Source organism: Stenella coeruleoalba (genome assembly GCF_951394435.1).
Source record: "Stenella coeruleoalba genome assembly, chromosome: 7".
Taxonomy (NCBI): domain Eukaryota; kingdom Metazoa; phylum Chordata; class Mammalia; order Artiodactyla; family Delphinidae; genus Stenella; species Stenella coeruleoalba.
Window position 1 is genome coordinate 17,909,603 of NC_137153.1, and position 16,527 is coordinate 17,926,129.

At 37.0% G+C, this 16,527-nt stretch overlaps 1 protein-coding gene across 3 annotated transcripts in view; it reads left to right on the plus strand.

Annotated features, from left to right (window-relative positions):
• INTS9 (integrator complex subunit 9) overlaps window positions 1-16,527 on the plus strand; it is a 109,045-nt gene that overhangs the window by 18,009 nt on the left and 74,509 nt on the right. For all 3 annotated transcript variants that reach the window (XM_079925771.1, XM_079925769.1, XM_079925768.1), the window contains exon 2: window positions 12,980-13,107. In XM_079925771.1, coding sequence (XP_079781897.1) covers window positions 12,980-13,107 — 128 coding nt within the window. The remainder of the gene's footprint in view (window positions 1-12,979; window positions 13,108-16,527) is intronic.

The window sequence follows — 16,527 nt, forward strand, 5'->3', positions numbered from 1 at the left end:
GTCAATTCACTTCCCCCACCTTAACAAGTCAAATTGTTGTTGTTGTTTTTTAAATGACTATCATTAGGAAATGCCACATTTTTTAAATGTTAAAATATACTAGCGTACAACTTCTCAGGGATATGGAAATGACTGTCGGCAGTCTTAATTAACTAATTGAATGCTCTCCCTTCTTGGTCTGTTCCAAGCTGTCTGTCTTAGAAGTAACCTAACAGGGGTTAGGTAGTAGTTCAACAGGGAAACAATATTGAGGGAGAAGTTAGAAAAATGACTAGAAAAAACTATAGTCACTTTTATTGCTGAGATTCTTGGATTTTTTTTTTCTATCCAACTATCCTATCCATATCAAATCTGTTGCTCTTAGTATAATATACTGTTACATTTTTTCTTCTTTCTAACATATTAGTGGAATGATTTAAGAGAAAGTATTTGGAACTTGTACTCGTTTGAGTGCAAAATCAGTTTGTTATTAACTGGGTGACCTTGGGCCTTGACAACTGGATCGGTATCGATAGTATTTACTTCACTCAGTTTTGGGGTAAGAGCTAATTAAATATTGTATAGAAAATATTTGTCAATAATTCTTATTGTTAGTGAAGGTAATTCATACAATGATATTTTCAATTCCTACTCCTTTCTAAGCAAGGGTCTACTTTTATTTTTAGAATTCCCTTTCAAGTGTCAGCTTTGATGTGTATTTTTATGAATATGTATGTTTTATAAATATAACTATCATATTAATATAACATTTCTGGTAATTAGATAATTATCAATATCATTTGAAAATCTTCTCATAAAATTAAAAAGCTTTGCTGAATCTTGTTAGAGAAGTGTTTTGCCAAACTGCATAAGACTATAAAGCATCAAGGAGTTTATTAAAGTTACTAACGTAATCTCAAAAATTTAGACAAAACTGGGAGTTAGTTTTGTTTCCTTCCTCCAAGGCAATATCTTGTTGAATCATGAGGTAGCAGTCTCACTTTATTTCATTTCCATTGCCATGTCAGTAGTTGTAAGTGTTGTTCACTTTGCATCAGGAGAAATATAGTATCAAAATGAAAATCATGAACTATTAATCATTAGTAGTTCCTTGAAAATTAACAAGTATACCTAGCAAATGCTATACTAATACTAAAATATCCATTAAGATCTCCTAGATTTTATTTTTGTACCATGAGACTTTTGTCATAAGGAAAAGAGCACTACAAATTTTGACAATAGTAGGAAAGGTATAGTTACATAATTCTGATGTCTGCGGAGAGGTGTCTGATAACCATACAGGAAAGACACTCTTGGCCTCATTACTAACATTAAATAGATGTTAATAGTTTACCTTTTTTTTTTTTAGATCAGATCTCCTTCCTCCCCTCCCCGCTTTTGACATAAGTTGTATCTAAAGCTAAGATCCCCAACCTTTACTTTTCCTCCCTCTCCAGAGGTTGCTACTTTCTTCAAGTTGATGTGTATCATACCCATATGTGCTTTTATTAGTTTAGTATATGTTAAGGTGTGTGTATATTCAGTATTATTAGGTATTGCCAAATTATCCTCCAGAATGATTGTACCAATTTATACTACATTTTGACTACATATTTCCAATACATTGTATTATTAGTCTAATTTTAGCCTATCTAAATTGTCTTATTTAGCCTATCAATTATTGTTTTATTTTGCATGTCCTTGATTCTAATGATACTGAGTTCTTTATATCTTTATTTTTTGACCACTCTTTTTTTTCCCATTCTGTTGGGTTTTTTTGGTTTTTGGTTTATTTCTTTTTGGCTGCACTGTGCAGCATGCCGAACTTCCCCAACCAGGGATCCAACCCATGCCCTCTGCAGTGGAAGCGCAGAGTCTTAACCACTGGACTGCCAGGGAAGTCCATTTCTGTTGAGTTTTAAAATCTTTTTATTGTTGTTGATTTGTACGAGCTTTTTATACTGAATAGGTTCCCAATGCTTTTTTTAATAACACATAATGGAAATATCTTCTCTCAATCTCTGGCTTGTGTTTTCACTCTGTTAATGGTGTCTTTTGAAGATTTTCAAAGTACCATAGTCAAATATATGAATCTTTGTCTTACAGTTTGTGCTTCTTGTCTCTTAAGAAATTCTCCACTATCCCAGAGTGATAAGGTATTTTCCTCTTTTTGTTTTATTTTTCACTACAAGTTGTAAAGTTTTTGTCTTCATATCTTAAATATTTAAGGCATCTGGAATTAATTTTTTTGTGTGGTGTGAAATAATTTTTTCCAAATGGGTTACAAACTTTCCCAGCACCATATGTTGACAATGGTACTTTTATCATATGTCCTAGACATGTATGTGTCTCTTTTCTGGACTGTTTATTCCTTTTCCATTGGTCCATTACCTATCTTAGTGCAACATCCTACTGTTAATTACATTATAGTAAGTTGTAATACCAGAAAACTTAAATCCTCTCTAATCATTGTTCTTTAATATTTTTTAGCTAATCATAGCCCTTGACTCTTTCATATGATTTTTTTTTAATTTTATTTATTTATTTATTTTTGGCTGTGTTGGGTCTTCATTTCTGTGTGTGGGCTTTCTCTAGTTGCGGCGAGCGGTGGCCACTCTTCATCGTGGTGCACGGGCCTCTCACTATCGCGGCCTCTCTTGTTGCGGAGCACAAGCTCCAGATGCGCAAGCTCAGTAGTTGTGGCTCAGGGGCCTAGTTGCTCTGTGGCAGGTGGGATCTTCCCAGACCAGGGCTCGAACTCGTGTTCCCTGCATTGGCAGGCAGATTCTCAACCACTGCGCCACCAGGGAAGCCCTCATATGATTCTTAATTTCCATAAAAAGTAGATTAGTAAGAACTTATTTTTTTTTTTTTTTTAGTAGAGAGATTTATTTTAAGGAATTGGCTCACTTCACGTATAACGTAAGAACCTTACAACGGTGTACTTCCAAGTCCTCCCTGCCATTCTTTGTGCTGTGGTGCTCACACATTTTATTTTTATACATGTTATAAATTCCACAATATGTTGTTACCATTTTTCCTTTAGACAGTTAATTATGTTTTTAAACAATTTTTAAAAGAAAAGTAGCTTTTTATATTTTCTTTTATTTTCACCACTTTCAGAGTTCTTCACTTTTTTTATAGATTCTATTATAATCTTCCTTCTTTCTAAAGAACTTCCTTAACATTTTTGTAACAGAGTCTGTTGGCAATGAATTCTCTCACCTTTTATTTGTCTCAGAGTCTTTTTTTTTCAGCTAAGTTTCCCTTTGTTTTTTACCTTTTTTTCTTCCAGTTTTAATGAGATATAATTAACATACAGCACTGTATCAGTTTAAGGTGTACAGCATAATGATTTAACTTACATATAGCACAAGATGATGACCACAGTAAATTTAGTGAACACTGATCATTTCATATAGGTATAAAATTAAAGAAATAGAAAAATTTTTTTTCCTTGTGATGAGAACTCTTAGGATTTACTCTCTTATCAGCTTTCATATATAAGATAGAGCAGTGTTAATTATATTTATCATGTTATATATTATATTCCTAGTACTTACCTATCTTATAACTGGAAATTTGTACCTTTTGACCACCTTCATCCAATTCCTCCTCCCCCCACCCCCACCTCTGGTAACCACAGATTTGATCTCTTTTTCTATGAGTTTGTTTGTTTGTTTGTTTTGAAGTATAATTGACGTATAACTATTAGTTCCCATTACACAACATAGTGATTCAGTATTTCTATATATTTCAAAATGATCACCATGATAAGTCTAGTACCATCTGTCACCATACAAAGATATTATATAATTATTGATTATATTCTCCACACTGTATATTTCAAACCCATGACTCATTAATTTTGCATCTGGAAGTTTGAACCTCTTAATCTCTCTTACCTATTTATTTCTATTTTTAACAAGAGTTTATTTTCCTTTCCAATTAACGTTATTTTTAAGGAGAGTTTTATAGGTTTTTAAAAGTTTTTATGTGATTTTATACTTCTCTTTTATTTTATGATACATTTAATTTTTTGCCATATGAATGGTATTCTCATTTTAATTCTTACTACTTTTACTGATCGTTCATGGCTGGCATGTAAGAACTCAATTTTTGTACATTGATTTTTTTCTATCTAGCAGTCTTGATGAACTCTCCTATTAGTTGTAATAGGTTTCCTTCAGAATGTCTTCTAATAATATCATCTGTGGACAGTGACATTTTATTTCTCCACTTCTAATCATTTTATCCTTTATTTTTCTTGTCTTATTGCATTATATATCATTTCCAGTATAGTATTAAATTTAAGCAGTCATAGTGGGTATCCTTTTGTTCTTGATGTTGAGGGAACTGTTTCTTATGCTACATCATCAACTATGATGTAGGATTTGGTTAGAACCCTTTATCAGATTAAAGAAATATTTTTCTATTTATAGTTTGGTAAGAGTTTTTGCCTTTGAATTGATGTTGAGTTTTTTAAATACATTTTTGGAATCTTTTAAGATTTGTTTTTCCCTGTATTCATTTATGTGTGAATTATGCTGATAGGTTTTCTAATGTTGTGCCAGGAAGCAAAAGCATTACATAAAAATCAATTTGCTAGACATATCTTTTTTTTTTTTTTTTTTGCTGTACTTGGGCCTCTCACTGTCGTGGCCTCTCGCGTTGCGGAGCACAAGCTCCAGACGCGCAGGCTCAGTGGCCATGGCTCACGGGCCCAGCCGCTCCGCGGCATGTGGGATCCTCCCGGACCGGGGCACGAACCCACGTCCCCTGCATCGGCAGGCGCACTCTCAACCACTGCACCACCAGGGAAGCCCCTAGACATATCTTTTTAATGTTATATTTGAATCAGAAAGAACCAAAGTCTATTCCACTGCCAGAGAGAAAAGAAAACTGAACCTCTTTTCTCTGCTCATAGGTCTCCACAGTGAATATATGTGTTGATTAAATAGAAAAAGGAGAAAAATAGGAAAAAAATGTGATGTCATTTACAACTTACTTCATTAACACTCTTACCTGTAAAAAAGTTCCTTTATGGTGTGTACAATTCTCCTGAACAAGATTAAACAGCTTTCGGCATTAACTCAACCTAAAGGTTATAGGTTACATTACAGATATTTAAAGGTAGTTTCAGCAGTAAAACTGCTTTAGAGTGAGAGAATCTTATCACCTTTTTGTTTGTTTCTTTCTTTTTTTGAATGGAAGGGAAAACTCAACAAAAGAAAATTACTGCTTATGATGGATTGCAGACATATTTAATAATTTAATCTTTGCTTTACCTTATATTAGCCAGCTAATTAATTTTCTTTGTTCACTAGCTTATAAATTCAGTCTATATTCTTATCAACTCAAAGTATGGCCTTTTAGAGCACATCATCTCTGCAAATTTTTCTTAGTCTCTGACAATTCCTTTCTCTCTGTAGCATAGCATGCTGTGGTGGTGAAGTGAACTCTCTCTGGATCTCATTCGCCTGGGTTCAAGTCCTGGCACAGCCTTTACAGCTTTGGGACCTCATAATTTCTGTGCTTCATTTTTTTCCTCTGTAAAATGGGAATATAGTTCCTACCTCATAGCATTCCTGGGAGGATTAAAGGAATTAAATGTAAAGTTCTTGCAGAGTGCCTGACATTTAATAAATACCATATCATAATAACTATGTATATTATAATTATTTTAAATAAGACTAGGAAAGAGAAGAACATATATGATGTTTTAGTCCATGGTTCTTTCTGCAAAAGACAGACTTAAATATTTCTCAAAGGCAACTCACTAAAATTAAATTTGCCATATGATGAAATTGCCAAATTTACCAAATGTACTAACTTGCCAAATTCTTTATTTTTTATTTTTTTATGAGATATAGTTGATTTGCCAAATTCTTGTGTTGTTGTTTTGTTTTGTGTTTTGTGGTTGTGGTGGGTTTTCCCCTGAAGTTTACAGTAATTCATACTGCTTTTGAAGATTTCTGTGAGGCTGGATTGGCTGGTTGTCATTTTGTGTTCATAGCAGCTTTTTAAGTGTTAGATTTGCTGAAATCTGAGGTCATAATATGAGTCTTCTTAGTAATCGTTGTAATATTCAGAAACACATTTCAAAATCAGTAACCAGAAACCCCCAAGAGCTACGTATGAAAGGAGTATTAGAAAAATACCATTTGCTTGCTTAAGAGGTCAATAAGGAAGATTGTCTGTGCAAGGAGCTTGTGCCGGTGCTTTGAGAGTATGAAAGTCTGATTTGTATGCTCCCCTATAAGTACAAATATTCAAGCTGAGAAATCAACTTAAAGATTGATCTCAAGATACTTCTTGGGGACCTGCCTCAACCTGTTCTACATAGAATTCCCACAGATGTAGCCCACCAAAGATGGACTCACCATCCAGAATTTTAAAACAACAGTAATGAAAGCCACCATGAGTTAGAATCAGCAAACATAACAAGACTCCCAAGAACTTCAGACAATTGTACGATCTGATGGAGATTCTAAAATTAAAACGTTAAAATGATCAAAGACATATACGAAGATATCAAACCTATGAAAAGAGCAAGATGCTGTTTTTTAAAGAGAACTTCTAGAAATGAAAAGCAGTCATTGAAAAGTTGAGTTAAATAGCAGACTTGACACCAATAAGAAAGAATTAGCAAATTAAGATAGAGCTGAGGAAAGTATCCAGAATGCACTGTACAGGACTATAAAAGCAAAATATGAAAGGATAATTTAGTTACAGAGACAGAGTAAAATGAAACATTACAATGAGTATTTAATAGGCATTCCACTAGTAGAAACTAGGAAGAATGGAGGAAAAATCGTATTCAAGATGATAATGAGTGACAGTGTTTTTCACAGTTGTCAAAGATGAGTCTTTATATGTTAAAAGTATAATCCCCCCCAAAAAAAGAAAATCATGCCAATGTACATCTTAATGAAAGATCAAAACATCAATGGCAAATAGATTTTAATAGCAACCTATAAGGGATTACCAGTTAGACTGGCAGCAGATTTCTCATCAGCTATGATAGATGCCAGAAGACAGTTGGATTAGTATTTTTACCGTTCTAAGGTAACTTGGTACCCTATAATTCCACCACCATCACTGTTGAGGAGTAAATTCAAAATTAAGAAATTTCCAGACTAATAATGACTAAGAGTTTACATTTTGAACACCATTTAAAGGAAGTAGACTAAAGGATGTATTTCAGGAAAAAGGGAATTGAACCCAAGGAATGGGATACAAGAAGGATTGGTGAACAAGTAAATTGGTTAAAATGATAGTAAATAATCCATTAACTGTGAAAAATAATGTAAAATAATTCATTGACTCTACAGTACTATTGTTAGGACATATCTTTCTTTTATTTACATAGCACTGAGGGAAAAAGCAACACTGAGAATTGAACCATGACAAGTTGCTTTAATGATGGTGTTGATCAGTACGTGAATCTGTTACACAAACTTCTCTTTCTGGGCTTCCCTGGTGGCACAGTGGTTGAGAGTCCGCCTGCCAATGCAGGGGACACAGGTTCAGGGGACACAGGTTCGTGCCCCTGTCCGGGAAGATCCCACATGCCGCGGAGCGGCTGGGCCCGTGAGTCATGGCCGCTGAGCCTGTGTGTCCGGAGCCTGTGCTCCGCAACAGGAGAGGCCACAACAGTGAGAGGCCCGCTTACCGCAAAAAAAAAAAAAAAAAAAAAAAAACTTCTCTTTCCTTTTAAATTTCTTTTATCCACTCCAAGGAATTTGGCAGTTGCCTTCATGTGCATTGCTTCAAATGTGATAGGGAATCCTTTTGTACATATCTTGGTTACGGACCATAGCAAAGTTTCATCTATTTGTAAATAGCTTCCATAGTAGAAAAAAATCAACAACAACTAAAATTCAAGAACTCAAGAAATAACAGGATAACAATATTATTGAGAAATACAGAGGTAACTAGAAGAAATAACTGTAAGAGTCAAAAGTAGTTGCCTCTCAAATTGGTGATTCATTTTTAACTGTGTGTGTATATGTGTAAAATTTCATTTAAAAAAACAGAAGACTGGGCTTCCCTGGTGGCGCAGTGGTTGAGAGTCCGCCTGCCGATGCAGGGGACACGGGTTCGTGCCCCAGTCCGGGAAGATCCCACATGCCGCGGAGCGGCTGGGCCTGTGAGCCATGGCCGCTGAGCCTGCAGGTCCGGAGCCTGTGCTCCACAACGGGAGAGGCCACAACAGTGAGAGGCCCACGTACCGCAAAAAAAAAAAAGAAGACTGTTGACTGAAGGAAAAATTGGTATAGCTATATTATTTAGAAATAAATCTAGAAATAGATTTTAAGACAAAGAGCATTACATAATGGTAAACCATGCACTAGTATTAATCCTAACCATTATGTACCTAGCAATATAGCCTCAAGGTGTATAAAGCAAAATATGACAGAATTACAAGAAGAAATTGCCAGTTTCTTCTCTCCTAAGACTCAAAGTAGGTAAGGATATAGGAGATTTAGATAAGATAATAAACTTAATCTGCTCTATGTACAACAATTAGATTATATATTTCCAATTTTCATGCACACTGGATCATTTGTAAAAATCAGCTATTCACAGTGTACAGACTTACAAAGCAAGTTTCAGTAAATATCAAAAAAGTATTATAAAATCTGTTCCCTGCCCACAAGAAAATTAGAAATCAGTAACCAAAAGATAACCATTTCCACCTTTATATTTGGAAGTTAAACCAAACACACACAACACACAGTTCTTTTGTAGCTCAAAGTAGAAATCACAATAGAAATTTCATTGTATTTAGAAACGGGTAAATTGAAAACACAATGTAAACTTGTAAAATATATCCAGAGCATCACTTACAGGACTATCTGTAACCTGAATGCATATTTTAATCAGCTACACATCTAACTGCAGAAATTTAAGATTTCTGCAGTTAGAAATGTGGCCCCCGCTTGCCACAACTAGAGAAAGCCCATGCACAGAAACGAAGACCCAACACAGCCATAAATAAATAAATAAATACATTTTTTTTAAAAAAGGAAAGCAACAAAGAGAAAGGCAGAATATGGATAGTTGTTAAATCTGAGTAATGGGAGTTTACTGTACTAATTTTGCTTACCTGTATGTTTGAAATTTTCCATAATAAAACTTTTTTAAATGAAAGTAAGAGAATGAGAAATACATGTACTAAGTATAACTGATAAAAATTTTTACCCAAAAAATATAAACAATGCTTATATATGTTAAGCATATATAAGTTCTGAAACCAGATTTGTTCAGTGGTAAAAAGAAATCAGCAGGCACATGAGGAAATATAGATAATAAATTATTACACAGAAAAATCTGCTTTGTTATTAAGTAGAAATAAAATTAACATGAAAGCACTGCTGTGTGCTTATTAAGCTAGAAAAAATAAAAATTGTAAAACCTTATGTTGGCTACAATATTCGCTTCTGTACTCAGTAGTAACTGTATCTTCCTGGAGGGAAAACTAGCAATAGAAAAATATTTGTAAAATTATTCATTCCCTTTACCTAGTCTTATGGGATACACAGATGTCTAAAACATTAGTGAATGCCACACAGAATAGAATCTCTTCTCTAAAATCCTGTAAACTTAGGTGCCCCCCCCAAAAAAAAATATTTAGGTGACCTCTTCAGCCTCTTAATGATTTTATAACTATAGCAACCATGAGCACATACTGTGTGTCAGGTTCTGTATCTATTCATTTAGCCCTCACAACTTTAGTAGGAGGGTAGCTTCTATTACTGCATCCTGCAGATAAGGAAGCTCAATCTTGGCGAAGTTAAGTAACTTTCCCCAAATCACACGGTAGTGAGCACAACCAAGATTTGAGCCTAGGCAGTCTTACTTCAAACTCCCTGCTTTAAATCATTGCTTCAAACTGCCTCTCAAAATTAATTCATTTATCAAGTAGTTGATTTCCTGTTTAGGGCCATTTAATTGCTCCTAGATAGCTGCTACTAACATGTACTAACATTATAGAGGCATTTTGGTGTAGATTCTAGATGGTTTTGACCATAATGCTGATGGGAATAAGCAGTGAAACAGATCTTCTGCTATATTCGTGATGACATTGTAAATAGGCACAGCCTTTTTTGGAAAGCATTTTGGCAGCATATTTCAAAAGCCATAAAATGCTCATATTTTTTGACCTAGTTAATGCCACTTCTGGGAATCCTCTGAAGAAACAGTCCAATATGGAAAAAGCCTTGAGCACTAAAGTTATCACCACAGCCATGTTTGTAATAAAGCAACTGAAAGCAGCCCTAAATGTTCAACAGTAAGAGAATAATTAAACAAGTGATGGTATATTTACTTAGGCAGCCAATAAAATGAAGTGATATGCAACATAGACAAAACACAGCCATGAATCTTAAAAGCAGCATACAGAGCAATAGGTGCACCAAAATTATAGCTTTTACAAATATGAAAAAAGACAGGGACTGTAGAAATGCTGTGGGTAATATTTTTCTTTCTGGTATTTTTCAAATTTTCTGTCATATTTATTTCTAATTGCAAAATTAAAATCACATGATTACTTAATGTTTTTGTGTATTAGTCCCTACCTCTCGCTAGATTATAATCTGCTTGGTGACTGTAGGCAGCATATTAGAAACGTGCAAAGAGTACCACTGGAGCCAGGGAAACTTCGGGAACCTTGCCAGGTGCCTCATTTACTGGTGACAGTTACTCTGTGTCTCAGCAGACTGAGTTGACCCACAAAGTGAGCAGTGCACTTTGGGAAGCACAAGTGGGATCTATGGAGTCAGGAGACCTTGCTGTGTGTCTTTGGCTCTCTCTTCTCAGACAAGCCCTTCAAACTGTGTAAAACTCAATTTCCTGATCCATAAAATTGGAGCTAGTGAGATCAAGGTCTGGCGCTCTTTCAGTAGATGCTCTGAAAATGTTTCTCCCATTCAGTTATGGCCCTTATAAAGTGTTCCTCACCTTTCTTTATCCTTGGACGATAAGAGCAAATGTAAAGTCTGTTGGCTAACTTCCTTTGCCTGAAATCTTTTGAGCAGAAGCTTTTACATGTCCATCTTCTGTCTTCTGCTGCAACTTGTTATCCATGATTTAAAGATGAAGATAAAAAAGATTTTGTCATTCAGTGTGACTGGATAAATTTTCAGTTCTGTTTTAATCATATTTTTTTTTCTGATTATAAAAGTATGGTAAATGCTCATTGTCAAATGTTTGGAAAATGCAGAAAACTGAAAGGAGAAAATTACACCATAATCTTTAAACCCAGAAATAACCATTATATACATTTCATTTATTTTCTTTTTAGGTTTTTCTGAGTATCTGATTCTTTTCTTTATAAAGGGGAAGTATAGGAAAGTCCTCTGTCATGTTTGGGGCAGGTTTAACAGGGTGCTTTCTGTTCATTTTGAGATAGTTTTTCTTTAACAAATACGTAATTCTTAGATAGGGATAAAGACCAAGCTAGCAATAGGGAACCAGGTGGAGAAGGGTGGGATAGGAATAGCTCTGCTTTGATTAGTAGGAAAATTTTTCCCGTAGTTCTGATACCTATCAAAGAATGAACTTAAGTAAAGAATAATTACCCAAATCATGCTTCCTGGACTTTTTAGTATTTTTTTTGTTACTGTTTTCATTGTAAGTAACCATGTACCCTTTCAGGCCATGAGTTGTGAATTATGGATTGGGAAATATAATTATCTTTCACAAACTTGGAATAAAGAAGCTCGCAAGGGACTTCCCTGGCAGTCCAGTGGGTAGGGCTCTGTGCTTCCAGTGAGGGGCTATGAGTTCGATCCCTGCTCGGGGAACTAAGATCCCACAAGCCATGCAGTGCGGCCAAAAAAGAAGGTTGCAAAATACTCACAATTTCTTGGCTCCTGACCTTTTAGAACCTGCAGTTTTAAAAACTCATCAGTTCCTGTAATGTCTTCTGGAGAAAACTAGGAAATTTATCGAGTGACAGAACCAACGAGCAACGAAGACTTGGCGTGCGCTGCGGTGGCCATGTGGGGGCAAGCACTGATGTCGCGCTACCCTGACTTGTGCTTAAATCCGAAAGAATGTGTCTGTCAGGAGATGGGAACCATTGACCCCTCCATCTTCTGGGCTTTGTTGTTCAAGGGAGGCTTCTACGGAATGAAGAAGAGAGAAGTGGGAGAAAAGGTCTTTTCTCTCTTCTTTCATTCATTGTCTTCAGAACAGCAGTCGAATTATGAAAGGTGACACAGGGTCCATCCCATATAAATAATTTTCAGTGTGGCGTATTTGTCATCCCCACTCCATTGAGGAGGAGCTGAGGGATGTTTGAGGTCAGTGTGCTGGTTTGCTTCATCACTCCCCTTTGAATACGCCTTTGTGGCTTGTGCCCCTTTGACTTCTGAGGACTGTGGCCACAGGCAAGAGGCTCTTGATTGGTTGGGAATGGGTGTCCCTCACTCCTGCCTAGTGTCTGCACGTCAGGGAAGTCACTTGTCCTTTGGAGTCATTTCTTCTGACAAGGCTGAGCCATCACCCCCTTACTGATGCTTGTTTGTTAACCCTTCCCAAGCATTTCCTCTTGGAGGAAAGTCACCCGACTTATTTACAGAGGAGCAAACCTAACCTGTAGCACAGTTTGAGGTTCCAGCTTAGAATTTTATTGACTTTACACAGTACTTAGGTCTGACAGGATAGTAAGAATTTGCAAGTGTCATGTGAGAGTAGAGCAGAAAACTACAGCCAGGAAACCTTCTGTTTAGAATAACCTTGGCCCCTCCAAAACGCTACTTGCCTGAGATGTAAGTTGGTACCCCACGAAGAACTGGGTATGATCTGAGATTTTTGAGGATGCTGAGTGCTAGGGGAAGTGGTATCCAGCACTGTAAAAGGGAGGAAGCCATATAGAAAGTTAGCTGAATAGAGAGAAGATGATCAGCTTTATTTAATTCACTTTATTTTTTAGGCTTTTTCTGTAACTGATTATTGACAAAAGTGATTTGTTTGTTTGTTTGTTTTTCAGTATTGCCTGTCAGGGCACCCAACCTTACCATGCAATGTGCTCAAATTCAAATCAACCACCATTATGCTGGACTGTGGACTGGACATGACTTCCACCCTCAATTTCCTTCCTTTGCCACTTGTTCAAAGGTATGTGCTGATGCATCCGAGACAAAATGAGCTTTGGTTTGCTGAAAAACGGTACACAATAGCATCAAGATGACCACTACCTTGTGTGTTGTCCTAAGTTTACTTTGTTCCCTTAAAAATGTTCTTCATCAAAATAATTTCCTTTGGCTGGGTTGATGGAAAGTGTTGTATTGATTTATTGATTGACTTCTTTATTATAACTTCTTCTGAGCTTCTGTTAAATGTTCCTGCAACTACTCAGTGCAAGTGAGGTCATATATATTTCATCTTTCTTGCTAATTCATGTAGGAGCTGATAAATGGTCAACTGATGAGCCCCACGAATTGAATTTTAGAATCATTTAACTGCCTTTGCAGGGACTTGACATCATAGAGCCTGACATTTCTTTTTGATAGGTATCTATGCATTATTTTCATACTAGTCAGCTGTAGATATCATAGAATCTTACATGAAGCTGAAGTCCATGTCTTAAAGTAGACAGATTACCCCAGGCCTACAGGCAGCACTGTTTACTCTTACTAAGACCTTGTCTAGGAGATTGGTTTTCCAGCTTGCTGTCATCTAGAAGCAGCACTTTATAAAAGGAGTGGGTAACTTTTAGAAGCAGATATACTCCCAGCAGCAAAAAGTGATACCGCATGAAGGAGGGGAGACAGAAAAGCTATCTAAAGCAGATTTAAGAGCTTAAAAGCATAACGAGCTAGTTAAACCATCTAACGTATCTCATTCACTGCTGAAGACTTCACTGTGTGCAATGATTATTCATAATGATAACCCTGTGAGCCATCTAGGAGAAGTAGAATTAAAAATCAACGATTGGGACTTCCCTGGTGGCGCAGTGGTTGAGAGGCCGCCTGCCGATGCAGAGGACACGGGTTCGTGTCCCGGTCCGGGAGGATCCCACATGCCGCGGAGCGGCTAGGCCCGTGATCCATGGCCGCTGAGCCTGTGCGTCTGGAGCCTGTGCTCCGCAACGGGAGGGGCCGCCCGCTACCGCAAAGAAAAAAAAAAAAAAATCAACGATTGCCTTTTTTCTAAGATAAGGGATACAGTAAGGTGATGGGGACAAGGTCAGAGTTAATTCCAGATTACATTTTATGCATAGCTGATAAAATTCAGTTATAATCACATCCAGCACTTAGAAATACTTTTACCATCCATAGATATTATCCAGAAGGGGAAAAAAATGTATTTATAGTTGATTTAGGAACTGTAGGTGTCATATATATTTCTCAACAAAAATGACTGCATGTTTTTTATTAAAATAGCCTGATATCATTGTCTGTTTCCTTCCAAAGCTTAAAATGTTCATTCACTCGGTGCTAAGAATCTGCAGTGTCCTAGACCAGGGGATACAGACATAAACAAGACAACTTTTCTTTCCTCATGGAATTTATAGTCTGTCAGAGGAGAAAGAATTACACAGTTGAAGATTTAATTATACTTGTGGTACAAAAAATAGCTATATACTTGTGATAATTACTAAAGAAAATAAAATACAGGGTATGCTGAGGGTTCCGAAATGGGGGCCTCCATGCTCTGCAGGGTCATGAATCATCTAGGTGTTCAAAACCTGAGTTGGGCACACAGTCCTAGCTACATGTTTTCCCTTTCCTGTTCATTCCTGTCTTTACCTAATTCTGTATTCTCAAGTGAATACAGAATCCACTTCTACTCTCTCTTCCCCTTGTCATTGTTTTTCTCTCAGAGGGAGGTTATACTAATGGGATGATTAACAGCCCATGGCAGTTCCTTACAAAAAATGTCTTCATTTGCTCAGGCCAGAAACCTTGGAGGTCCACTTGGCTAAAATAGTATCCCCAGTCCCTCTCTGTCCCCTCATCCTGCTTTATTTGTCTTCAGAGCACTTCGCATTACATCATATATACATACTTGGTTTATATATTGTCTTTCTTCTCCACTAAAAGGTAAGTTTTATAAGGGCAGAGATTTTGTTTGCTCTCCACTGTATTCCCAGTGCCTAAAAGAGTTCTTGGCATGCAGTAGCTGCTCCGTAAATATTTGTCATAGGAATGAATCCCTTTGTCTTCTCTGGATTTCAACTCTTCTCTCCTTCTGCATCATTTCGCTATTGTAATCTTTCCTTTATCTTGAATCTTTCCATCTTGACTCAGTCCTTCCCATTTAATTATGCTGTCACTTCTAACTTAAAATGTAAAAAAAAATAAATCTTTTTAACCTTCTCTCAACCCCACTTTCCCCTTCAGCATTCCTAACTCCTTCCCAGTCTGCTTTGCCCACACCAGCCACCAGAACATCTTTCAGTAAATCACGAATGACTTCCACGTCATTAGCTATAATACGCATTTGTCATCCTCACCCTCAGCCACTCAGCATCACTCTCCTCCATGATAATACAGTCCTGGTTTTCGTTACTTCTCTGAATCTTTCTCTTCTATCTACGTTGGAGATTCATTTTCCTCTAACTGGTCATCACACATGAGAATTCTTTAGTATTCAGTGCTTGGCCACAGAGGCTCTACCAAGGGAATTTAATAAATGTTCAGAGGGACTTCCCTGGTGGCGCATTGGTTAAGAATCCGCCTGCCAAGGCAGGGACACGGGTTCAAGCCCTGGTCCGGGAAGATCCCACGTGCTGTGGGGCAACTAAGCCCGTGTGCCACAACTACTGAAGCCCTCGTGCCTAGAGCCCGTGCTCCGCAACAAGAGAAGCCACCGCAATGAGAAGCATGCACACCACAACGAAGAGTAGCCCCCGCTCGCCGCAAGTAGGGAAAGCCCACGTGCAGCAGCAAAGACCCAACACAGCCAAAAATAAATAAATTTTAAAAAATAAAAGATAAATGCTCAGGGCCTCGATAACCATCCAGACAATAACTTACAAATGTGTATTTTTCGTTAAGTTCCACATGTGAGTTCCACATTCATAATCATAAATCCAAAATGCCTACTCGGTTTCTCTCCTCAGATGTGCCTTTGAAAGCACTTCAGAACTCACCATATCCCAAACTGAGTTTATGATTAGACTTGGTCCAGAAGAGGAGAGTACACCCTCCCAGACCTGGTTTCCCCCCATGCTGCCCTATCTTAGGGAATGGCACCCTGTTATAAAAGCCAGAGAGCTGGGAGTTCACTTAGATGCCCCCTTCCTCGCTTCCCACATCCAACCTTTCATTAAGCATTGTCATTTTTACCTTCTAGATAGCTCTAGAATCCAGTTACTTCTCTTAAGTGCTACTGTGGTAGTCATCATCCTCTTTTACAGGCATTACTGGTAAAGCTTCCTAACCAGTTTCTTCAATTCTGTTCTTGCCCCTGTCTGAATCTAGAGTCTTCTTTTTGTGTAACTTTTTATTTTGAAATTGCTTCAGATTTACAGAAAAGTTGCAAGAATAGTTACAGACAATTCCCAGTTACTCTTACCAGTTACTAACATTT